General features: G+C 45.9%; 1 protein-coding gene across 7 annotated transcripts in view; it reads left to right on the forward strand.

Annotated features, from left to right (window-relative positions):
• Window positions 1-26,203, forward strand: part of ARNT2 (aryl hydrocarbon receptor nuclear translocator 2) — a 192,503-nt gene that overhangs the window by 88,125 nt on the left and 78,175 nt on the right. For all 7 annotated transcript variants that reach the window (XM_082619590.1, XM_082619592.1, XM_082619588.1 and 4 more), the window contains 3 exons: window positions 16,162-16,264; window positions 19,137-19,202; window positions 19,544-19,629. In XM_082619590.1, the coding sequence (XP_082475716.1) occupies window positions 16,162-16,264; window positions 19,137-19,202; window positions 19,544-19,629 (255 nt within the window). The remainder of the gene's footprint in view (window positions 1-16,161; window positions 16,265-19,136; window positions 19,203-19,543; window positions 19,630-26,203) is intronic.

Genomic DNA, 26,203 nt, shown 5'->3' on the forward strand with positions numbered 1-26,203 from the left:
GAGTGTCTGTGGGGCCTCTTAGTCACTGTGCTCAGTCCTTTTTGCCAGCCCTAGCCAAGGGTCCCTGTGAGCCCTTTTGCGTATTTTGTTATTTCACAGCCACAGGCGAGAGTCCTGACCCAAACCCCAGCCGCTAGCTTCCTTGGTCTAGAAAAGCAAAAGGGCTCAGAGGAGGGATGTTTCCCCTCAAACCTATCCCTGCCCCCGAAAACAGTTCACTCTGTGGGTCAGCCAGGAGCCTGGTTCTGCTCAGTGATCATGATTGCTCTTGCCAACGGTCACTTCTTCCCAGCGTTGATTTAGAAAAAAAGCACAACCGAAAAGTTGACAGTTACGTTTTATTTGGAGACCTTACTGAGGACTATAGCCTGGGAATCAGTCTCTCAGACTGCTCTGAGGAACTCTTCCAAAGAGATAAAGGAAGAGCCAGGATATACAGTAACTGCCCTACATACGAACCTTCAGGTTGCGAGGTTTCAAAGATGCGAACGTGTGTTCGCCTGTCCAATCACGTAAGTTAGTTCACGTGTCTGGTGTACCTTGTCACGTGCGTGCATCCTCTACAAGTGGTTGTGCTTTTGTGTACTTTACTGTACAGTGCTGTATAGAGTACAGTATTACAGTATCTTTATTTCAAGCCCAGGATGTCCAGAAGCAAGCAAAAAACCAGCAGTGATGTTTTGATAGCTGGTACTACTGTACTTTTCAAGGTACTGTACCATGATTAAAATGTTTATTTTTTGTGTCTGCTTGTTTTTTATGCATTATTTGTGTGCAAAGTATTCTAAACCTATTCCAGTACAGTACTGTACAGCCAATTGTGTTAGTTGGGTACCTAGGCTAACTGTTGGACTTACAAACAAGTTGGACTTAACGAATGCGCTCTTGGAACGGAACTCGTTCGTATGTAGGGGACTTACTGTACAGGAGTTTTTGCTAAAAACAAAACCAAACAAATAAAACCAGATAGTTGAACATGAAAAAATTACTGTTACTCACAAAAAAATAGACATCTCAGGGATGTTAGTCCTTCCTGTGTATGGGAAGATGCAGTGAGTCTGGGCTCATTGAAATCATTCCTTTGATATGCATCTTAACACTCTGGGGCCAGTATCCTGTTTTTCTCCATCCTGAATCCCCTCAGGGCGCACCACAAGGTGGCTGCAGTGGTTGATGGCTTGATGGCAGGCAACATTTGTTGTTTACCAGAAAGGCAGGCAACAATTTTTTGTCCATACCAGCGAGCTTTTTTGCTGCGGACTGAATGAACGCTGTCCCTGGATACTTGGGACAGTGAATCCCAAGCCTGGCGTCTCTGTTTCCCTGAATGTCAGAGGTAGGCAACATTGGATAGTAATGCTAGCCTTACATGTTTTTTGCTTCTGAAATAGAAATTATTGTTATTCTTATATAAATCATACGAATTTCCCCAGACAGTTCTGGGGCAGTTAGAAGTTTTGCTTTTACAATACAACGTGGCCTACGCAAAGCACATTCAACATTTGTTGCCAAAGACATCAGGGGACGGATAGGTCTGTCGGAAGCACATTTCCTAAACATCTGGAATCTCTGGCTCTCCTGCCTCTGTGTGAAAGACAGTGGAACAGCCCTGAAGGCTGGACTCCTCTGTTTGCTTCTGTTCATGGCGTTCTGGCCTTTTGGGCCCTGGGGTTAGGCCCCAGCCTCTCTCCCCCTGAGCTCCATCTGGACAGGACTGTACCCCATTTGCAGACCCCTCCCTCCACTGTCCTGCACCCTGCTCAGATCCCTTGGCTTGGGACACACCTCCCCTCTAGCTCCACCTCTCTGGACCTCCAGGGCTCCTTCTAATGCCGCCTCTTCCAGGAAGCTTCCCTTGATACCCCTTTGTGCTCTCTGACATGAAGCACTCTCTTTCTGCTCTGTGCTGCCTTTGCACTTGGTCTAGACTTCTTCTCCAGCCCTCAGTTGAGTTGGTTGAATAGCTGGCAGAGAACGGTGCCTTGTCTCCCCCTAACCGTGAGCCTGCTGGAGCTTGCACTTTGAAGTTTCTATGGAATAGAGCCAGTTCCTAGATTCTTGCTCCCTGCGAGCCTTTCAATGTTCATGAGCTTGCATGTGCCCTCTTTCGACAATATTATTTTGACAAAAAACTACTGCTCTGTGTGGTTTATTTCCATCTCAGGGTAATTGGGCTGCCTTTTGTAGTCCCTTCTTGTCCAAATTCACCGCATGCCACCACCCTCTCCTGCCAGCCTGAGCCGTGAGCACCGGATGTGATGTGGAAGAACCCTACCCAGCATACGGTCTAGGTGGGGAGAGTTTAACACAGCGTGTAACTCGAGCTGGGTAAGGAAGCGTCCCTCGGTTGCTGCCATTAGACTGTGTGTCTTTTCTGACAAAACCCTTTCCAGAGTCAAGTGCCAGTGTCCCAGTGTATAAATAGTTGTGAACTGGCTAGTGTGACACACAGCCTGCCCTTCACTGGATGTCACCCAGCTTTCCCTGCCTGGATAACCATACAGAACCAGGGGCCCAGGTTACTAGGGGAGGGCCCTTGTTTACTGCCCCTGTGTTGTTGAGGAGATCTCAGGAGCTCGGCTTCCAGTAGCTGCTCAGGTTTCCTACTGCCAAAGGGAGGTGCAGTGAGGCTTGAGGTGGGTGGAGGTGCTCTGAGACAGAAGCCCTAGTCCTAAAACTTCAGGGATCCTTTAGAAAATAGGGGGAAGAAAGACTCATGGGACATTGATTGGAGCACGTGAAGATTGTAATTCAGTCACCATACAGTCATGACAGCTTAACCTCCGTGGTAGGTGGTGGCGATTCAGGACAGAGCTATTGGACACCAAACGTGTGGGAGACACCTGGCCTGGGGGACACGAAGAGATCCAAGTCATCTGACCAAGTACAGTAAGTCCCCTACACACAAACGAGTTCCATTCCAAGAATGCATTCGTAAGTCCAGTTTGTTCATAAGTCCAACAGAGTTAGCCTAGGCCTCCAGCTAACACAATCGGCTCTCTAGTACTGCACTGGAATAGGTTTATAATACTTTTCACACAAATAACACATAAAAGACAAACACAAAAATTAAAAAATTTTTAATCTTACAGTGCAGTACCTTGAGAAGTGCAGTAGCACAGTACAACAGCTGGCATCCAGGGGCCGGCATCGAGTGAACAGGCAAGAAGAGTTACTGACTGGAGGAGGGAGAGGAGGTGGGAGATGGTAGAGCTGAAGGATCATCAGCAACAGGAGACGGAGGGCAAGCTGCGATGTCACTCACACCTGATGTTGATGGAACGCACGTTCACGTCTTTGAAAGTTCACAACTTGAAGGTTCATGTGTAAGGGACTTAGTAGCTATGATGTTAGGGAAAATGGTGGACAGTATATTCAAAGGTTCCCCAAGCTTGCCCCCCGCCCCCGATTATTCACTCAAACATGAATCTAGGTTCTACTGGGAAGGGATTTTACTGATGTGATTAAAGTCCCAAGTCAGGTGACCTTAAAAAATGAAGATTATCCAGGTAGGTCTGACCCGATCAGATAGGCCATTTAAAAGCAAATCATTTTATCTGGCTGGTGACAGAAGGGAAAGTTGGAGAGACCCGAAGCACGAGAAGAATACCGTTGCTGGCTTTGAAGGTGGAGGGGGCCGTGAGAAATGGTCTGTGAAGGTCTCCCTGAGAGTGACTCCCCCCACAAAAAAAGCCAGAATGGAAATGGGCACTTCCGTCCAACAGCTGCAAGGAACTGAACCTGCCAAGACCTTAAATGAGTTTGGAGGTGGTGTCTTCCCAAGAGCCTCGAGACAAGAGCCCAGCCCAGCCAACACCTTCAGTTTGGCCTTGTGGGACCCTGAGCAGAAAACCCAGTCAAGTCCACCCAGACTTGGACCTAAAGAACGTGAGCTAATAAATAGGTGTTGTTTTAAGCCTCTGGGTGTGGGGTAATTTGCTACAGGGCAATAGAAAGGAACACAGGTATTAGGGGGTAGAGCATTCCCTGGGCTGTCAGGGGTTCCCAGAGGAATAGGAGAGGATCCCTGCCCTGAGAAGCTCACATCCTGCCACCACCAGTAAATGGTTGCATGTGGATTTGAAATAGTAGAGCAGTGTTGCAGACGAGATCATTATTAATGTGTTCTTGATGAGGAAAATGTGAAAAAGAAAGGCCTTCTTTCTAGAGCAAGAATTTTAGAGGGCAGGGGAAAGAGAAGCGCTTTCTGATACATTTTATCTCGTGACTTCACTTTCATGTTCATCTCCAAGCATTTGCAACAAGTCAAACCCTTGAATGTGACTCAGGCAGTGCTCCTGGGGTAGCATTAAGCCGGTGCAGCTCAGACCAGAGCAGCATGAGTTCAGCCAGCCGCTCCACTCGGGCCCCCAGAGGGTTTCTTTAGAATGGAGCTTTCCCACTCCGCCCAAGCATTAACCCCCGCTTCCCAAACCTGAGTGAGCTTTTACTTTTTGTGAACATGTCCCGCTGAACCAGGGACTGCATTGCACGCACACCCTGTTCTTCTGAGAGGCTCTTGGAGAGCTGCCCCCTACCTCTAAAGACAAAATGGAGACCCGTCCAGGGGCAGAGGGGCCCGAGCGAGGGACAGGAGGGCTAGGTGACCTCGAATCTAGCAGAGTTTCTCAATCTTCCTAGGGTGAGATCCATCTCTCACTCTGATTCCCTCTGAGATCACCTGTAAAGAGGGACCATATGTATATAGTCTATCATCCAAACCTGGACACTTTGGGAGTGAAAAGAGACCCTACTAATAACTATGCTGGGACATTGGGCAAAAGCCAGGACGGGCAGGTGTGGTCATTCTAACCGTGCGTGCCCTGAGGGGTGCTGCTCCTTCCATAACTCCATCCAAATATAGACATAAATCCATTCCAGTGATGTCCGAGGAATGGTTGAGACAGGCTAGCATAATCTACAGGTCTCTATTAAATCAGAGGGAAAAACTGAAAAGCAGGAAACGCACACACAGTTAAGAATTACAAGGAAAAAAACCTTGCATTTTCCTAGTCTAGGTTTCTGATCCTGAAGCAGCCACAGGCTGGCAACAATCCCCTGCAGATGGCTGACCTCTTGTCCCCCTGACTGCCCATCTGCTTCCGTTTGGTGGGTGCTGTCTTATTATCTGCTGAGGGATATGGCCTTCCAGTTCCCCTGAGCAATCGCTGCTGTGACGAGCACAGACTCTAGTTCAGATCATGACTCCCCACTCCCCAGTGATGAGACCCATCTTGGCTGAATTATTCAGTATCTCTGGGCTTCAGTTTCCCTATGGGAACAATCCAACCTACCCAGGGGCTAGCAAGGAGGGGGTGTTGTTGTGAGTTTCTGCCCAGGGTGCCAGGAATAAAGGGCTGCATTGTTTATAGAGAATTAAAAAACAATAACAAAGCCTACTAAAAGTTAATCTGCTTTTTATTGTCACCCTGTACCAGCAGTTCTCAGCAATATCAGTGATAAAACATTTCTCCCGTCTGAGGCTGGTGACTCCCAATGCCCTTTTTCCTTCTCCCCACTCTACCTTGGTATACCACTCTGACCTCATTCCTGGGGTTGTGATGTAGATCAAACAAATAATGCATAGAAAATGTTTAATAATGTTTTTTGATAATAACTGGCCCTTCATAAAATCCTCTAAAGGTGAATCCCTTGTCTTTCCTTTTCTTTCAGAGACCAGAGATTGTTGTATTGGTCTGGGCTATTTGGTTGCAAGTAACAGAAATTAAAATTGAACTACTTTAGGCATTAAACAGGGAACTTATTGGCATCAATGATTTGAACACTGCGAAGGAACTCTTTCACTGGTTTATGTCTTCACTGCTTTCTTAGAGTCAGCTTCATTGTCTTAGATCCAATTCTCCATGAAGCTGGAATCATGGCTGCTGAAAAAGCTGTGCTCAGATTCCTAGAGAAAAAGGGGAGAGGTAGAAATGGTCACATTTTGCCTATGGAGGATTCTGACTGGCCTGGCTGGACCGTGTCCTAGTCTTGTGGCCAGTCACTATGGACGGAGGAGGAGTGAGGGCCAGTGATTGGTCCAGCTTGTGTCAGGTTGCCCAGCCTTCACCCATTCACTGTGGGCACAGGGTGGACGAGGTGCTATGACTGGCCTAGCTTGTGTCAGGTACCCAACACTCAACCAATCACTACATCCCAGGAGATGGGATCTTATAAGATGGCAGCTTCTTGTTTGACTTCCATAATAAAGGACTAGCACAAGGTAACCAACAAGGTCCTACCGTATAGCACAGGGAACTCTACCCAATATTCTGTGATAACCTACATGAGAAAAGAATCTAAAAAAGAATGAGTGTATGTATATGTATAGCTGAATCACTTTGCTCTACACCTGAAACTAACACAACAACGTTGTAAATCAACTATACTTCAATAAAATTAAAATATTTTTTTTAAAAAGGAATAACCCAAGAACATTTTGATGGGGGGAGATTCTGGGTGGATAGAGGAGCAGTTGTCCTTAGCAACTCTACTGCCCATTCAGAGACCCCTGCTTCTGGTTTGAGAAGAAAATAGCTTGGCTACAACTTCAGAATTGGTATATTTGTACCCTTAGTTGTGTCCAAACATCTGCCAGAGATAATGAAAAATGAGGAAAATGTACCCACCCTCGGTAGCAGAAGACCCATTCTCTCCCAGGCTCAGTAGCTGTAGCTCATGCTCTGGAGTTTGTTCTGGAACAGGCCTCGTGCACTCAGCTTAGGTTCCTCTGCTGTGGGGTATTTGTTCCTGTGTGCACAGCTGCTGGAATGGCTGGGCTCAGCCTTTTGAGAATGAGAACACAATGTCACTGGAACAGCAAGCAAAGTCTCTTCTAGCCCCTGGGCTCCCATTTCAGGGGCCACACATTTTTGGAAGGACATCAAATATTGTCCATCACGGAGCTGTCTGTCGCTTTGCTTTTGTTGCTAATCATTTTCTCTTGTTTTCCTCCTTTTCAAACCAAGATAAGATGTTTCCAGTTTTCTTAAGGATTCTTTTGATGAAATAATTCTAGTTTATATTTGTATTTCTTTTATAGCCTGGGGAGCTGTTTTATGAGCACAAAGCCTTCTTTTGTGATCTTATCCAAGACAAACTTCTGATTCTTCTTTTATCAAAAAGTTACTACTGACCAAAATAATACTTAAAAATCAACTTACTGAAAACAATTATAGAAGGGCCCTCTGCCCATAGAAAAAGGTGCTCTGTTGTTGGACTCTTTATAATCATTCTTCTTCTAAAGTAGGAGTCAGCAAAATGTTTTTTGTAAAGGGCCAGATAATAAATATTTTTGGCTTTGTGAGCCATATAGTCTCTTTCACAACTACTCATTCTACTGTCGTAGCATGGAGGTAGCCATGGGCAGTACATAAGTGTATGGCCATGGCTGTGTTCCAATAAATATTTAAAAACCAGAGAGTGAGCCAGCTTTGGGTCATAGGTCAGAGTTTGCCAACTCCTGTTCTGAAGCATCTTATGCTTTTTCACTGTCTTTTAAAAAGTATAGTTAAAACCCAGGATGTGTCATAATTCTTCTTTCTATTTCATGGAGCAGAAACACTGAATATTGGTCCATGTGTTAACTGCAGGGTTCACTAGGACCTGGTATGAAGAGCCTTAAGAAAATTTTTTTCATTTGATGCAGTAATTCCATTTTCAGGAATCTGTCCTAAGCTGATATGGCTATTTTTTTCTCTGTAGTTATTTACCACAGCATTATTTGCCATGTAAAAAACCTGGGAACAACTTAAGGTCCCATGGTAAATTGTCTATTCAAAATAATATCACAGAGCCTTTCAAATAATATTTATGATTAAATCCTTATGAGTTTATGTCATAATATAAAGTGGAAAAATATATACCATGAAACCTCATTTAATTAAAAGAAAAGAGTAGGCATGCATAGAAAAAGATTGACAGGAAATACACTTAAGTATTAATAGTTTTTTCTCTAGAGAGGAAGATTATCTGAGTTTTTACTGCGTGTGTGTGTGTGTGTGTGTGTGTTTGATTTTTCTAAAAAGACCACTTTAGCTCTAGAATTTTAAAGAAGTATTTTAAGGAGAAAAGTAGTTCTTCAACCTTTTAGCCTGAGAGAGTGTAGTATGCATTATTCTAGAATCTTCCTTAGAGAAGCCAAGAGGCAGGGGCTGGGTTGACTCTAGGAGAGCCTCTCAGACCTGTGCTCTGTAGTCCAGGACAGTCATCTTAGGGCTCACAGAGTGGCTGCCTGGAGCCTGCCAGTCATTTATACGCTAATTCTTGAAGGGGGTTATTGAGCTCTTATGTGTAAGTCTTCGAATCCCCACAGAACCTTCAAAGTAGGCAGGTCTGACCCTGCTTTCCAGTTAAAGGGACTGAGACAGAGAGAAAGGAAGTGACCTGCTCATCTCCCACAATTGCACCTGCAGGATCTGTGTCTCCTGTCCTTCCCAGCCTTTCTCTTTGAAACAGCATACTTCAGGTTTGGGATGTGTTATTAACTCGCTGATGGTTCTCCTTTGTACATCAAATTCAGAAAAAATATCTGCTTCCACAGCTGCTGGTTGCGTTGGAAGATTTCTGGGGCTTCTTCGGAAAAGTGGGCCATTGTGTAACGTGAGACCTGCCTGCTCTGGTGACCGGCTGGATGCCAGTGCTCAGAGAGAAGCTCGTGGCTTCTGTACTGAAAGAAGGAAGAGCTGATGGGTTGGGAGGCTTTGGGCACTGGACTGGCTGAATTCAAAGAACTGGTGAAGTGGGAGGGCCAGAGTGAAAGGACTAGCAGGTGTGAAATGTGTGGTCCAGATGGGGATGTTTGAATGTAAAATCTCCAAATGAGCAGTTGTAGATGCCTGTGAGTTCCAGAATACGGTGGTGGGCGTGGAGTCTGCCATGGAGTGGGGGGAACATACTCAGAGTTGAGGAGGGCAAGTACTGAGGCAGGGATGTTAGGTGAGTCCTCCACATGGATGCTGAATCCATCCATGGTGACAGCAGGTCTTGGGGTAAAGAGAAGGACTATGAGTGATGTGCTAACATCTAAAAATGAAAGAGGAGGGCTTCCCTGGTGGCGCAGTGGTTGAGAGTCCGCCTGCCGATGCAGGGGACACGGGTTCGTGCCCCGGTCCGGGAAGATCCCACATGCCATGGAGCGGCTGGGCCTGTGAGCCATGGCCGCTGAGCCTGCGCGTCCGGAGCCTGTGCTCCGCAACGGGAGAGGCCACAGCAGTGAGAGGACCGCGTACCAAAAAAATAATAATAATTAAAATAATTAAAATAAAAATGAAAGAGGAGCAGTGACCCGGAGGTTTGAAGACTACAGAGAACGGGGGGAAAGGGATAGTTAAGGAGTTTAGGATTGACATGTACACACTGCTATATTTAAAATGGATAACCAACACGACCTACTGTATAGCACAGGGAACTCTGCTCAATATTATGTAACAACCTAAATGGGAAAAGAATTTGAAAAAGAATAGATACATGTATATGTATAACTGAATCCCTTTGCTGTACACCTGAAACTAACACAACATTATTAATCAACTATACTCCAATATAAAATAAAAAGTTTTTAAAAACTACTGTAAAAAAAAAAAAAAAGAGAGGGCTTGCAGGTGAACGAGGCTGACATGGTGAATCTGGAAGGAGCCTGGGGTCAGATGAGAGGAGTGCTGGTTTGGAAGGGCTCTGGGGGCCCAGGAAGATGGCAGACCTACCTCTGACCCCGTAGCATATGGGACGTGAGAGAACAAGTCTCTTCTCCAGAAGAAATGCTGCCAGGGAAGCAAGCAGATCAGGCTGGACTGTTAAGTCAGCGGGGCTGGGGAAAGGCCTTCAGCTTCTGAAAGGAGCTGAGGATATAGGCGTTTGTGTATTTCAGAGTGCGTGTTCCAGACGGCACCCAGAGGAGATGAGGGAGGAGGGGAACGGGGGGCTTGGCTCGTCGTGGTTGAAGAGGAGAGAGTAGAGAGAGGTGACCAGGGTGGCGGGAGTTCAGGCACCAGCCAAAGGAAAGCAGGATGGGATTCACGGTGAGACCAGCCAGTGACAGGATCACAAAGCAGCGAGTCCTCCTGACCCAGTGGATGAGGTTGGGGGTCAGGGGAGATTCTGGAAGGGGTCAGCTTTGGCCTGGTTGATTGTGTTTCTAGGGGCCCACTGGGAACCAGTCCTAGAAATCCAGACCCATGGTTCTAAGCAGACCAAGGTTTCTGTGGGTCGGGAAAGAAGGTTAAGAGCAGTATAAACAGCAGCTGTGTCTCCATGCTTGCTTCTCTTCTGGGGAGCCCCGTTGTAAGTAAACTGACACCCAGTTGCCATGGGATGGAGCGTGATTCTCAGTCCATTACACTGGGACTCACTGCCCAGAGCCCGGGGGTTGGCCCCCTACCTTCATACATCTATCTCCCCTGCTATTAAATTTGTCACAAATCCAATTTCCATAAGCCTTTCAGGACCACACCTACTGCATAAAGTAGGCATGGTTTCCATTCCCAAGGAGCCTGGAGAGGGGGTTCGTTGTGCCTGAGGAAATTGGAGAAGCACACGGAGAAATAAACGCTGAAGCTGTTGCCCCTCAGGGTCAGGACAGCAGACCATGGAAATGTGTTTTTTCATTTCCTCATGTTCCAGGGCTCATGTGCTTCGCAGCTGTGATTTATTTTCACAGCACACTCTGGAATTTGACAGACTCTCATGCTGGCCTGCTTCACAGCTGAAATCATTTGCCATTTGGTAGATGATGAAGCAAGTGACAATTTCCACTAAAACAGCCCTAAAAAGAAGACGTCTGTGAGTGAGACAGACAGGTGTCAAACGCAGGCAGACGGCCCCGGGGCCTCCTCCGTGCCGGATGGTGCCAGAGCTCCCAGCAGACAGAGAGCCGGGCGACGGGCTTGAACTCCGGGGTGCGCCTCCTGCTTACAGATGCGTGGCTCTGTAGTGGGCATGATGGTGATTACCGGTGTTTGGAGGCCTGCTCCCCCCACACCCTACAGAGCCCTGGTCCACGTGGGCAGCTGGGGGCGAAGGCTGCAGTGTCCCAGCTGCTGCTGCAGGTGCTGAGGAAAGAGACTTGACGCCCCTTCCGAAACCCTGCGTGCCGCCCCTGGAAGCAGTGGGAGTCCCTTGGGTGGGGGGACGGTGCCTTCTTCAAGGACCTTTGGATTTCAAGTGATAGAAACCCATTCCACTACTTACTGCAAAGGCGTGGCTGTCTGAGCACTTTCTTACTCTGACTTTATTTTGTTCCTAGCGCTTATTTCCTCCCGACACACTCTCTCTCCTCCTGTCTCCTCCCTTCCCTCCTTCTGTTCTCTGGTTTTTGCTCTCTATTCACAAACTGGAATATAATGGCCTTTGCCTGTTTAGCTTTTTGTGCTTATATTGGTGCCTACATATTGTAGGTGTTTAATATGTATTAAATGATGGCAAGATGACACCTTGGGTAGATTGTGACAATAAATAAGAGCTAGTCGGGCAAAGGGAAGGGAGGTCCCAAGGCAGCTGCAGGGCAGGCCCAGAGCTGAGAGGTGAGAGCAGCCCCTGGGGACCCATGATGAGTCATTGTATGCCAGGGCGGGAGCTGAGCGGTGGTGGGTGACTGGTCAGCAGGAGGGGGTGACAGGTAGAGTGAGGTGAGCAGAGACCAGATCTTGGGGGACCTTTTAATGCCATGCGGCATGCGGCATGCGGGATCTTAGTACCCAATGAGAGACTGAACCCACGCCCCCCCGCAGTGGAAGCGCAGAGTCTTAACCACTGGACCGCCAGGGAAGTCCCATTGGGGGACCTTCGATACTGGGCTGCAGGACTTGGATTTTATTGGGAATCCATCGTGGGGAGTATGACAGGTTTTCAAGGAGGCATGTGACAGGATCATTTGTTTGAAGTCTGCTGGGAAACTCACACTTATCGCTTTCCTTCTGTGTGCAGATCACTTGTGTATGTGTCGTATCACAATGATCCTGAAAGTGAGGTCCTCCTCCTCCATTTTGCAGGAATAAGACTGTGGACTAGAGAAGCTAAGTGCTGGGGGTCACACAAGGCATAGAACCACTGTCATTTTTGTGTTTTAAGTAAAGACTTCCGGTAGCTGTGCAGAAGCCTGATGGAAGGGGGCAAGGCTGTTGCAGCACTCCATCCAGGGGAGCGGCGAGGGCCGATCTAGGAAGTAGCAGTGCAGATGGACGTGCATGGACCAAGGAGCACAGGAGGGAGGGTTGACAGAATGTTAGCAGTTGACCAGACGTTGGAGTGAGGTTTTCGTATTCACTATTTAATAAGCAGTTACAGAGCACTTTCTATGAGCCATGCTCACTTTATAGTACTAACCCATTTAATCCTCGCAACAACCATCCGAGCAAAGTGCTATTATTATCCTCGTTTTACAGATGAAGAAGCTGAAGCACAGAGGTGTTAGGTAACTTGCCCAGGGTCACACAGTAAGTGAAGGAGGCAGGATTTAAAGCTTGGTCCACGCTCTTAGCTGTTAGATTTCTAGATTGAGCAACTGAGGAGCGGTAGTGCCAACGACCAAGGTAGGGAACTATGGAAAAGGCAGCTCTGGATGCTTTGGACAGGAGGACGGATTTGGTTTTGGACCTGTGGAGTATAAGGTGTCTGAGATGCCCAAGAGACCGTTGGACACAGAGGAGCTTCCCAGAGGTCTGGCTGGAGATGATGTCTGGGTGTCATCGGCATGTGGGAGTAGGGGAGCCAAAACATTACTAGAGGGTCCTGGGGAGAGTGAGAGAGAAAAGGACCAACGCCCCCACACCCCAGGAGTGCCAGGCTGGGCTGAGGAGGAAGAGCCACCACAAGGGCTAGGAACCAGCAAAGGAGAAGCAGGAGAAAGTGGTGTCCTGGGGTAAGAATGTTCCAAGGAGGAGGGACAGGTCAAGGTCAGGGATGAAAGCAAGAGCGACTGAATAGTGTGTGTTGAATGTGGCAACAAACAGGGACCCTGTGGTCTAGGCTGGAGCAGCCTTGTGAGCTGTAGAGAAGGCACAGCGCAGGGGCCAAGCCATCAGGAGGAGTGGGGCGGGAGACAGTGCACGTGGACAGGACGCTCTGACTGCGGGGGTTAGGGGGAGGATGGGAACTTCAGAAGTTGGGGGACAGGACGGGAACTTCCAAGAAGGATTTTTTGTTTGTTCCCCACCCCACCCTGAGACACCCATGATGAAAGATACTTGATGATGTTTGAATACTGGAAGGAGCGGATGGTAGGGAGGGGAGAAGTTAGAAATAACTGGGTTGGGGGGCTCTGGCTAATGGAACAAAGCCCATTGTGGGTGGGGAGGACGCACTGAGATTCAGCATTTCTTCCTCTGAGATGAGAGCACAGCGGGTGATGGGTGCAGATGCGTGTGTGTGTTTTTCTGTTTGTTTGTTTTTGTTTTTGTTTTGTTTTGTTTTTCTGTGGTATGCGGGCTTCTCACTGTTGTGGCCTCTCCCGTTGCGGAGCACAGGCTCCGGACGCACAGGCTCAGCGGCCATGGCTCACGGGCCCAGTCGCTCCGCGGCATGTGGGATCCTCCCGGACCGGGGCACGAACCTGTGTCCCCTGCATCAGCAGGTGGACTCTCAACCACTGCGCCACCAGGGAAGCTCAGCGTGTGTGTTTTAATGTAGGGACAGGGAAACAAGGAGGTAACAATCCATTTATACTAGCATGTTACTTAATGCCAATTGTGTTGAAAAGTCCTCTTATGGATGGGTAAAAACAACTCAGTTCAACTAGTAAGTGTATACAGTCGAGCCTCAGTGTCCATGCAGATTAGTTCCAGTACCCACCACAGATACCAAAGTCCACGGACGCTCAGGTCTCTTATATAAAACAGTGTAGTATTTGCATGTGGGATCTTAGTTCCCCGACCAGGGATCGAACCCACATCTCCTGCATTGGAAGCGTGGGGTCCTAACCACTGGACTGCCACGGAAGTCCCCCTCCTGTATACTTTAAATCATCTCTAGATTACTGGTAACACCTATATGTAATAACAATATAAATGCTATGTAAATAGTTAATTCAAGTTTTGCTTTTTGGAAATTTCTGGAGTTTTTTCCCCAAATATTTCCCATCCATGGTTGGTTGAATCTGGGAATGCAGAACCCATGAAACACGGAGGGCTGATTGTACACTGAATCAGACACCATCAGTGCTGCTAGGACACCACATTTTGAACTTGATTCCTTTCTTCAAGGTCAAGGAAAATGCACATGTAATTAAATCATTACAATACAATGTGGAAAGTGTTATAAATGTCTATTTCTTCCACCAGCCACGGTGGTAGACATGATCTTGCACATATTTGCATCCCCTGAGCCTCACAAGATGCCTGTCTCATGAAAAGCATTTGATAAATACTGAAGGAAGGAATGAGGGAGGAAGGGAGGGAGAGAGGGAGGAAGGGAGGGAGTGAGGGAGGAAGGGAGAAGAAGGAAGAAAAGGACATGAAGCTCTGCCTGAAGAACTTAGAAAAGATTTCCCAGAGGTTGTGACATGTGAACTGGTGCTGAAGGATGAGTAGCAGTTCACCAGGATGACAATTCATGTGGAACAGAGAGAGAATTTCTGGCAGAAAGGACCATATCTGCAAATGTGTGAGGGCACAAGGCACTTATAGATACGCCTGCCTGGTGGGTGCTTTGATGAGGCCACGGTCCAGAGCTGCTCTCTGTACTGCAGCGAAGCCTCTAACCACATATGATTACTAAGCATCCGAAACGGGGCCAGTCGGAATTGAGATATGCTCTACATGTAAAATACACACCAATTTCAAAGACTTAGTATGAGAAAATGTGAAATATCCCATTAGTAATTTTTGCAGGGATTACATGTTGAAAGGATAATGTTTTGGGTATATTATTAAAAGTAATTTTACCTGCTTCTTTCAACTTTTTAAAAATGTTCCTGCTAGAACATTTGATGGCTCTTAGTATGTTTCTCTTGGACAGGGTACTAGGAAATGTAGGGGAAATGAGGTTGAGTGGTGGGCAGGGGCCAAATCATGAAGGGCTCTGTAAGGACCTCCTGTAAGCAATGCAGTTTTTTTTTTTATTTTATTTTATATTGGAGTATAGTTGATTTACAATGTTGTGTTAGTTTCAGGTGTACAGCAAAGTGATTCAGTTATACATATACATATATCTATTCTTTTTCAGATTCTTTTCCCGTATAGGTTATTACAAGAGTATTGAGTAGAGTCCCCTGTGCTATACACACTCCTATGTATATAATAGATAATCAACAGGGACCTACCATATAGCAATGCAGTTTTAAGCCAAAGCGGGCACAGTCAGATGCGTGTTGTCTAGACAGCTGTCAGCCGTGTGAAAGGTGGACCGAGGAGAGAGGATGCTGGGGGTTGGAAGTGAGTGAGTCTCCCTCGGGGAATGATGAGCCAGATGAGATGGACCGACTGAGTGTGTGGGAGGCAAGGGAGAGGAAGGTAAGATGACATCTAGAATTCTGGCTTCGCTTGCTGTTGGATGGAGATGCTCTTGCGGGTATCTGGGGAGAAGCGGGTGATGCTGCCTTTGAGGTATACAATCAGCTGCTAGTGGTTTAGGTCTTGGTGCTGGAGGTGTAGACGTAGGGTCATTAGGATAGAGGTGATCATGAAAACCTCGGAGTGGATAAAATCGCATAGGGGATGCATAGAACAAGAAGAGAAGGTGGCTGAGGTTGGAGCCCCTGGGGGATGAAGGGGCGGACACGAGGAGAGTGGAGAGTGCTTGTCAGAAGCCAAGGGGAGGGGGGCTTTTTGAGAATCATTGTGCCGTTGAGTAAAGTTCTGCAAAGCCGTCAGATAAGTCAAAGAGAGAACGCGTTTTGGATTTAGCAATAAGAAAATTGCTGGTGACCTTGGTGAATGCTGTTTCCATGAAGTAGTGGGGGAGAAAGCCGAATTGGAGGGACTGGCGGTGACGGAATTGAACAATGCAGAGACAGCGAGTGTGGACCACTCTTTGAAGAAAACAAGGCATTTGAATTGTGTGGATTTCATTGCTCAAAGAATGTTGGGAATTCCAAGAAACAAACGATTTGCGATTTGCGTTGCCCCTTGTGTTTGCATTTGCAGAGCTCTCCCTGCACCTACACCACCCCCCCCCCAATCAAAGGCAGAGACTTATGCAAATGTCCTTTTCTCTCTCTCTCTCTCTCAGGCCGGATCTTGGACCTGAAGACGGGGACGGTCAAGAAAGAAGGACAGCAGTCATCCATGAGGATGTGCATGGGCTCCCGGAGGTCCTTCATCTGCAGGATGAGGTCTGTTTGGGGGAACAGTGGGCTGGGCTCTGATGGGGTTGCTCCCTTCTCACCTCCGCTGAGAGTCCTGATGGGCTGTAAGGTCACACCTTCACTCTGGTGATGTCATCTCTGGACTGCAGCGTGTAAGCCTCCTCCTTCTTGGTCTGTCTCACCTGTAAATGGAGAAGATAAGTCGACAGTTGGACATATAATTCAGGAATTCACGGGAGAGTTTGGGGCTGAAGACATAGAGTCAGGGATTGACGACAGTGAGGTGTATCTAAAGCCCCGAGACCACATGAGATCACCTGGGAAATGAGTGTTGCTAGAGAAGAGGTCAGAGCTCTGAGCTCAGGCCACCCCTGCACCAGGGAGGCGAGAAAGAACCGGCAGAGACTGAGAAGGAGCATCTGGGCAGATGGCAGGGAACAAGAGAGGGAGAAGGGGCTTCCCTGGTGGCGCAGCGGTTGAGAGTCCGCCTGCCGATGCAGGGGACACGGGTTCGTGCCCTGGTCCGGGAAGATCCCACATGCCGTGGAGCGGCTGGGCCCGTGAGCCATGGCCGCTGGGCCTGCGCGTCCAGAGCCTGTGCTCTGCCACGGGAGAGGCCACAACAGAGGCCCGCGTACCGCAAAAAAAAAAAAAAAAAGAGAGGGAGAAGGAAGTTTCCAGGAGGAAGGCATGGTCCACAGCCAGATCTGCTGCTGATTCCCAGATACGGGGACTGAGGATCCATCACTGGCCCCCAGGGGGAGAAACAGCGGCAGCTGGAGCTGCAGGCAGGTGAGCGAGGCGGGCGTCCTCCTCTCCTCCAGGAAAGAAGTCAGTCCCCACTGGCTCGGGCATGTGGTCTCCCAGGCTCTTCTTGTGCACTTTTCCCGACAAGTCCACCCAAGTCCACACCGATCCTGATTCAGCTCCAGCGCCTCCTGCCCTCTCTGGCCTCCTCCCCGCCCCTGCCAAGCTTCCCGATGCTCCGATCTCAGGGCCGGGCACAGTGGAGCTGCTCACTACCGTCACCTTCCTCCAGTGGTTTGCTTCTGGGACGGGGACTTACCACTTGAGCATCTGTTGGGAACTATGAAGTTACAGACAATCAATGTTTAAAGTAAGTCTATATTTTCACTAATTCAAAGTCACCTTTTAAAGCAACTCTACTTCTTAAACGAAAACTGTTCATCTACAGGCTAGACCATCTCAGATCACAGGTTGCCTGTGTTGAGGGGAGACCTGCCTCTCTAACCTCTAGCTGAGTCCTGAGAACCAGCAGAGGACTTGAGTATGGCTGTCCTTTCCTCCCAGTCGGCTCCTCTCCAGGCTGAGCATTTGGAATGCTTCCAGAAGACACGGATGGAATCCCCTTCACCGCCTGCCTCAGGTCATAAGGCCGTGTTGGAGTGACAATACACGAGCATCTCCTTGTGATTTAGCACTGAGTCTGCACAGACTGCCTTCCCTCTGTTCAGCCTACAGGGGGAAGCAGGGGGGCTCGACTCACATGCATTAGTGTCCACCCAGGGACAGAATGCCATCAGGTAACGTAGTCCAACACAGCAAGGGCTTTCCGCAGTGCTTCGGCCAATAGGGTAAATGCCCATCCTAGCTTGATGGACATTCAGTCTAGCACCAGCAATGTGAATTCTTAATTGCACCATCTAAGCAGTTGCCTTGTGAATGAATTTATTGGAAGCATCAAGTTCACCATTCCTGAGTAACCTCCAATGGCATTATCACTCCCCAATCAACCAGATTCAGGCGGTCCGCTCCCTGCCCTGGTGCCTCTCAAGACATGCTCTAGGTAGCTTTTCCCAGTGCCAGACCCACACTACCTGGATTTACCTGTAAGGTGAGCAGCACTGCCATCGGCTGAGAGCATGGCCTTCCCCTCCAAATCAGCTTAGTTTCAGGAAGATACTGGGCATCCCCAGGCAGCAATGTCTTAGATTGACACTGCTGTGAAAATACGCTCGTCCTGGCAGCCATCCCAGGTCTCAGAGTATATAATTGGACTCTTATCTTTGTTGTGTTGAATACTGAGGCATCCAGGGCATTACCTGCTATGCAGTTGGGAAGTGGAAGCGCATGTAAAGAGTGGACGTCCTGAGAGCACAGGTCAGAGGTTGGCCACAGTGCAGGCTTTGGACGTGCAGAGCCTGGATGCTGAGACAGTTATGGAGAAGGCAGAAAAGGTGCTACCAGAGTGGGCAGTGGGACACCTCACGCCCCCTGCCTCCCAGAGAAGGACCCCAGAAAGCCCTGATTCCAGACTCACCCCTCCCTGTCCCCACTCTGTCCTTTGCCATCCGCAGGCTTGCAGCTGTCTGCTTATTCCTAGTGCCAGAACATTGCAGGGGAGGAGGCAGTTTCCATACTGTGAAGCTAAAGCCTGAGAAGATGCTTCTGTTCATCAACTGACAACATCTGTTTTGAGTTGATGCCTCTGCTCGGGCCTGGAGAGACACTGTTGCTGTCATCACCCCCTTCCCTTGTTTCCTGAAAGCCACCAAGTTACACTGAAATGATCTGCAGGACGGAGCATGGCCAGGATCCTCCTGGTGTCTTTCTGGATGTCTGCGGCTCCTGGGCTGGGCCCTGAGACAATTTCCACGTGCAATGCAGAATGGCTCACGTGCCTCTTGCCTTCAGTGGCAATCAAAATTCAATCAAAATTTGTTTTTCTCTCTCTGACTTACTTCACTCTGTATGACACACTCTAGGTGCATCCACCTCACTACAGATAACAGGCATGCAACCCTGCTTCTGCACTTTGGAAGGAACTTGGCTACAGGGTGCTCGCATCAGATAAGGCCCATATACTTGCCTGCCGCACTATGCGCTTTATAAACTTGCCTAGGTCTTCACTCACTCTAATATATTTATCAAATCTTAGGTGTGGAAATGCTCCTTTGGACCACCTTCCTCTAAACAGAATAACCACCATGAGGAAAAGGTTCAGGTCAGTAAGCCTTTCTGATGTATGTTTTGGGGCTATGCTGGTAGATAGCTTCAATGCACTAAGCTAAGGAGTAGCTGAACTTGAAGACGGGGCTTAGCCTTGGAGAGCACCAAGAGACCCGCACATCAGGGTTGCAGTGGTTGAGATGAGAAAGGGAGTTGGGTGGATTTATTTTGTACATTCAGACCATATAGGAGGAGGGAAAACAGGATGGTGGGAAGTCAAGATTGAAAACACAAGGCCAACAGGAGAACCCAGTAACTTAGATACCAAAAGAGTCATGGACATCCTTGCCTCACCCCCAGATGTCGAAAGCAAGCTCACAGAAGTTCTTTCTCTAGGAATGGCCTTGGCCCTGTGAAAGAAGGAGAAGCCCAGTATGCTGTGGTCCACTGCACAGGCTACATCAAGGCTTGGCCTCCAGCAGGTAAGCAGAACCTGCATATTCATTCCCAGGGGATCTCATGTTATTTCACCTCACCATGGTATCCTGTTAGAAATGCATTCTTTTTTTTTTTTAACATCTTTATTGGAGTATAATTGCTTTACAGTGTTGTGTTAGTTTCTGCTGTATAACAAAGTGAATCAGCTATATGCATACATATATTCCCACATCTCCTCCCTCTTGCATCTCCCTCCCACCCTCCCTATCCCACCCCTCTAGGTGGTCGCAAAGCACTGAGCTGATCTCCCTGTGCCACACGGCTGCTTCTCACTAGATATCTATTTTACATTTGGTAGTGTATATATGTCAAGGCTACTCTTTCACTTCGTCCCAGCTTACCCTTTCCCCTCACTGTGTCCTCAAATCCATTCTCTACGTCTGTGTCTTTATTCCCGTCCTGCCCCAAGGTTCATCAGAACCATTTTTTTTTTTAGATTCCATATATGTGTGTTAGCATATGGTATTTGTTTTTCTCTTTCTGACTTACTTCACTCTGTATGACACACTCTAGGTGCATCCACCTAACTACAAATAACTCAATTTCATTTCTTTTCATGGCTGAGTAATATTCCACTGCATATATGTGCCACATCTTCTTTATCCATTCCTCTGTTGATGGACACTTAGGTTGCTTCCATGTCCTGGCTATTGTAAATAGTGCTGCAATGAACACTGTGCTACATGACTCTTATTGGTTTTTTTTTTTAAATGTTTATTTATTTATTTATTTGTTTTCTTATTAGTCATCCATTTTATACACATTAGAGTATATATGTCAATCCCAATCTCCCAATTCATCACACCACCACCCCCACCCCCTGCTGCTTTCCGCGCTTGGTGTCCATACGTTTTTTCTCTACTTCTGTGTCTCAATTTCTGCTCTGCAAACCGGTTCATCGGTTCCACTTTCTAGGTTCCACATATATGCGTTAATATACGATATTTCTTTTTCTCTTTCTGACTTACTTCACTCTGTATGACAGTCTCTAGATGCATCCACGTCTCTACAAATGACCCAATTTTGTTTCTTTTTATGGCTGAGTAATATTCCATTGTATATATGTACCACATCTTGTTTATTCATTCGTCTGTCAATGGGCATTTAGGTTGCTTCCATGACCTGGCGATCGTAAATAGTGCTGCAATGAACATTGGGGTGCATGCGTCTTTTTGAATTATGGTTTTCTCTGGGTATATGCCCAGTAGTGGGGTTGCTGGGTCATATGGTAATTCTATTTTTAGTTCTTTAAGGAACCTCCATACTGTTCTCCATAGTGGCTGTATCAATTTACATTCCCACCAACAGTGCAAGAGGGTTCCCTTTTCTCCACACCCTCTCCAGCATTTATTGTTTGTAGAATGTTTGATGATGGCCATTCTGACCAGTGTGAGGTGATACCTCATTGTAGTTTTGATTTGCATTTCTCTAATGATTAGTAATGTTGAGCATCTTTTCATGTGTTTGTTGGCAATCTGTATGTCTTCTTTGGAGAAATGTTTATTTAGGTCTTCTGCCCATTTTTGGATTGGGTTGTTTGTTTTTTTGATATTGAGTTGCATAAGCTGCTTGTATATTTTGGAGATTAATCCTTTGTCAGTTGCTTCGTTTGCAAATATTTTCTCCCATTCTGAGGGTTGTCTTTTCATCTTTTTTATGGTTTCCTTTGCTGTGCAAAAGTTTTGAAGTTTCATTAGGTCCCATTTGTTTATTTTTATTTCCATTTCTCTAGGAGGTGGGTCAAAAGGATCTTGCTGTGATGTATGTCATAGAGTGTTCTGCCTATGTTTTCCTCTAAGAGTTTTATAGTGTCTGGCCTTACGTTTAGGTCTTTAATCCATTTTGAGTTTATTTTTAAGTATGGTGTTAGGGAGTGTTCTAATTTTATTTACATAGAGCTATCCAGTTTTCCCAGCACCATTTATTGAAGAGGCTGTCTTTTCTCCATTGTATACTCTTGCCTCCTTTATCACAGATAAGTTGACCATATGTGTGTGGGTTTATCTCTGGGCTTTCTATCCTGTTCCATTGATCTATCTTTCTGTTTTTATGCCAGTACCATACTGTCTTGATTACTGTAGCTTTGTAGTATAGTCTGAAGTCAGGGAGCCTGATTCCTCCAGCTCCGTTTTGCTTTCTCAAGATTGTTTTGGCTATTCGGGGTCTTTTGTGTTTCCATACAAATTGTGAAATTTTTTCTAGTTCTGTGAAAAATGCCATTGGTAGTTTGATAGGGATTGCATTGAATCTGTAGATTGCTTTGTGTAGTATAGTCATTTTCACAATGTTGATTCTTCCAATCCAAGAACATAGTATATCTCTCCATCTGTTTGTATCATCTTTAATTTCTTTCATCAGTGTCTTATAGTTTTCTGCATATAGGTCTTTTGTCTCCTTAGGTAGGTTTATTCCTTGGTATTTTATTCTTTTTGTTGCAGTGGTAAATGGGAGTGTTTCTTTAATTTCTCTTTCAGATTTTTCATCATTAGTGTATAGGAATGCAAGAGATTTCTGTGTATTAATTTTGTATCCTGCTACTCTACCAAATTCATTGATTAGCTCTAGTAGTTTACTGGTAGCATCTTTAGGATACTCTATGTATAGTATCGTGTCATCTGCAAACAGTGACAGTTTTACTTCTTTTCCGATTTGGATTCCTTTTATTTCTTTTTCTTCACTTATTGCTGTGGTTAAAACTTCCAAAACGATGTTGAGTAATAGTGGTGAGAGTGGGCAACCTTGTCTTGTTCCTGATCTTAGTCAGTTTTTCACCATTGAGAACAATGTTGGCTGTGGGTTTGTCATATATGACCTTTATTATGTTAAGGTAGGTTCCCTCCATTCCTACTTTCTGGAGAGTTTTTATCGTAAATGGGTGTTGAATTTGTCAGAAGCTTTTTCTGCATCTATAGAGATTATCATATGGTTTTTATCCTTTAATTTGTTAATATGGTGTATCACATTGATTGATTTGCATATATTGAAGAATCCTTGCATTCCTGGGATAAACCCCACTTGATCATAGTGTATGATCTTTTTTAATGTGCTGTTGGATTCTGTTTGCTAGTATTTTGTTGAGGATTTTTGCATTTATGTTCATCAGAGATATTGGCCTGTAGTTTTCTTTTTTTGTGACATCTTTGTCTGGTTTTGGTATCAGGGTGATGGTGGCCTCGTAGAACGAGTTTGGGAGTGTTTCTCCCTCTGCTATATTTTGGAGGAGTTTGAGAAGGATAGGTGTTAGCTCTTCTCTAAATGTTTCATAGAATTCACCTGTGAAGCTGTCTGGTCCTGGGCTTTTCTTTGTTGGAAGATTTTTAATCACAGTTTTAATTTCAGTGCTTGTGATTGGCCTGTTTATATTTTCTATTTCTTCCTGGTTCAGTCTCGGAAGGTTGTGCTTTTCTAAGAATTTGTCCATTTCTACCAGGTTGTCCGTTTTATTGGCATATAGTTGCTTGTAGTAATCTCTCATGATCCTTTGTATTTCTGCAGTGTCAGTTGTTACTTCTCCTTTTTCATTTCTAATTCTGTTGATTTGAGTCTTCTCCCTTTTTGTCTTGATGAGTCTGGCTAATGGTTTATCAATTTTGTTTATCTTCTCAAAGAACCAGCTTTTAGTTTTATTGATCTTTGCTATTGTTTCTTTCATTTTCATTTATTTCTGATCTGATTTTTATGATTTCTTTCCTTCTGCTAACTTTGTGGGGTTTTTGTTGTTCTTTCTCTAATTGCTTTAGGTGTAAGTTTAGGTTGTTTATTTGAGATTTTTCTTGTTTCTTGAGGTAGGATTGTATTGCTATAAACTTTCCTCTTAGAACTGCTTTTGCTGCATCCCATAGGTTTTGGGTCGTCGTGTTTTTGTTGTCATTTGTTTCTAGGTATTTTCTGATTTCCTCTTTGATTTCTTCAGTGCTCTCTTGGTTATTTAGTAGTGTATTGTTTAACCTCCATGTGTTTGTATTTTTTACAGTTTTTTTCCTGTAATTGATATCTAGTCTCATAGCGTTGTGGTTAGAAAAGATACTTGACACGATTTCAATTTTCTTAAATTTACCAAGGCTTGATTTGTGACCCAAGATATGGTCTATCCTGGAGAATGTTCCATGAGCACTTGAGAAGAAAGTGTATTCTGTTGTTTTTGGATGGAATGTCCTATAAATATCAATTAAGTCCGTCTTTTTAATGTATCATTTAAAGCTTGTGTTTCCTTATTTATTTTCATTTTGGATGATCTGCCCATTGCTGAAAGTGGGGTGTTAAAGTCCCCTACTGTGACTGTGCTACTGTTGATTTCCCCTTTTATGGCTGTTAGCATTTGCCTTATGTATTGATGTGCTCCTATGTTTGGTGCATAAATATTTACAATTGTTAGATCTTCTTGTTGGATTGATCCCTTGACCATTATGTAGTGTCCTTCTTTTTTTTTTTTTTTTTTTTTTTTTGCGGTACACAGGCCTCTCACTGTTGTGGCCTCTCCCACTGCGGAGCGCAGGCTCTGGACACGCAGGCTCGGTGGCCATGGCTCACGGGCCCAGCCGCTCCGCGGCATGTGGGATCCTCCCGGACCGGGGCACAAACCCATGTCCCCTGCATCGTCAAGCAGATTCTCAACTACTGTGCCACCAGGGAAGCCCTAGAAACCTCATTTTTTTTGTTTTTGGGTTTTTTTGCGGTACGCGGGCCTCTCACTGTTGTGGCCTCTCCCACTGCGGAGCACAGGCTCTGGACACGGAGGCTCGGCAGCCATGGCTCACGGGCCCAGCCGCTCCACGGCATGTGGGATCTTCCCAGACCCGGGCACAAACCCGTGTCCCCTGCATTAGCAGGCGGACTCTCAACCACTGCGCCACCAGGGAAGCCCGGTGTGGGACTTTTTTTCTGGCTTCTTTCAAGATTTTTTCTCTTTGTTTTTGGTTTTCTGCAATTTGAATATGACAGTGTAGATTGTTTAGTTTGTTTGTGGTTTGTTTTTTTTTTCATTATTTGTACTGGTTGGTATTTTCTGAGCTTCTTGAGCCTGTGGTTTGGGGTCTGTCATTAATTTTGGAAAATTATTAGACATTATATCTTCAAATAATCCCTTTGTTCCATTCTCTTTCTTCTCCTTTTGGTATTCTAATTACATGTATATGTTTTGAAATTGGACTACAGTTTAGGGTATTCTGTTCTGGGTTTTTTATTCTTTTTTCTCTTTACATTTCAGTTTTGGAAATTTCAATTGACACATCTTCAAGCTTACTGATTCTTTCCTTGGCTATGTCCAGTCTACTGATGAGTCTATCAAAGGCATTCATTTCTGTTACAGTGTTTTGTTTTTTTTTTCCTAGCATTTCCCTTTGATTCTTTCTTAGAGTTTCAATCTCTCTGCTTACGTGACCCAACTGTTCTTAATTTTGTCTGCATCTTCCATTAGCACTTTGAATATATTAATCATAGTTATTTTAAATTCCCAGGCTAGTAATTTCAAAATCCATGTCATATCTGAGTCTGGTTCTGATGTTTAGTTGCCTCTTCAGGCTGTGTTTTGTTTTTTTTTTTTGCTTTTTAGCATACCTTGTAAATCTTTGTTGATATCTAGACATGATGCATTAGGTAATAGGAACTGAGGTAATTAGGCCTTTAGTGTGAGGTTTTATGTTAATCTTGTGATGAGTTGGCAGTGTTTAATGTTTGAGATATATGTATATAAATATCTACAGGTAGATAGATATAGATATATCAGTTTTACTTATATCTTATTTTTATATGTTTTTCTACTTAGACCATAATGCACAAAATTGTCAAGCTGTTGTTTGCCTAAAGGCTGGACTCGAGGACAGGGACTCAGAAGGCAACGATACCTTTACAAGTGTCCAGAGCCTGGACCTCAGCTTTGTAGATCCACTGTCAAGACAGTGCTGTCAAACCGATCAGATGCAGGGTTCTCAGCAAGAGTTCTCTGAAGCTGACATGTTAATCAGGTGCAATTCTGTGATGCCCTGGGGTTTCCTCGCCACTGGCATGGATGCCCATGTCCATTGTCCAGGGAATCTATGAGGTTTGGAAGTACTTGAGACAACAGATTTGTACTGGAAGGTTGTCCAGTGAGAAGCAAATAAGAGCAAAGGGATGTGGGCAGCCTGGAGAGAGATTTCCAGCAGGGGCTTAGTTCACTGAGCACATGAGATGACCTCATATGTGCAATCTGCTGAGCAAGGCTCTCAGGCACCAGACATAGCCCATCCCTCAGGGAACGCAAGATGTGTTAGTGGGGGACCAGCACGTGCACAGGTGACTCCAGGAGACAGTGGGCAGGCAGTCAGCCCTGGGACAGAGGAAGGGTCCCTAACGTGCCCTGGGGTCAGGAGAGGCTTCTTGGTCTCCTGAGACCCATTATATAGCCGCCCCAGTCCTGCCAAATGCAGCGTCTCGGGACAAGCGGGCCATCTCCTTCTTGATGCTTTCCTCATTTGAATTCATCATTCTCATTATACCAGGCCATTCTTCTTCCTGTTTCTGGCGTCAAAGTGCTCTTTTTCTACCACTTTATTTGAGCGCCAGGCCTACACATCACAG

This window comes from Mesoplodon mirus (genome assembly GCF_964341445.2).
Source record: "Mesoplodon mirus genome assembly, chromosome: 4".
NCBI lineage: Eukaryota > Metazoa > Chordata > Mammalia > Artiodactyla > Ziphiidae > Mesoplodon > Mesoplodon mirus.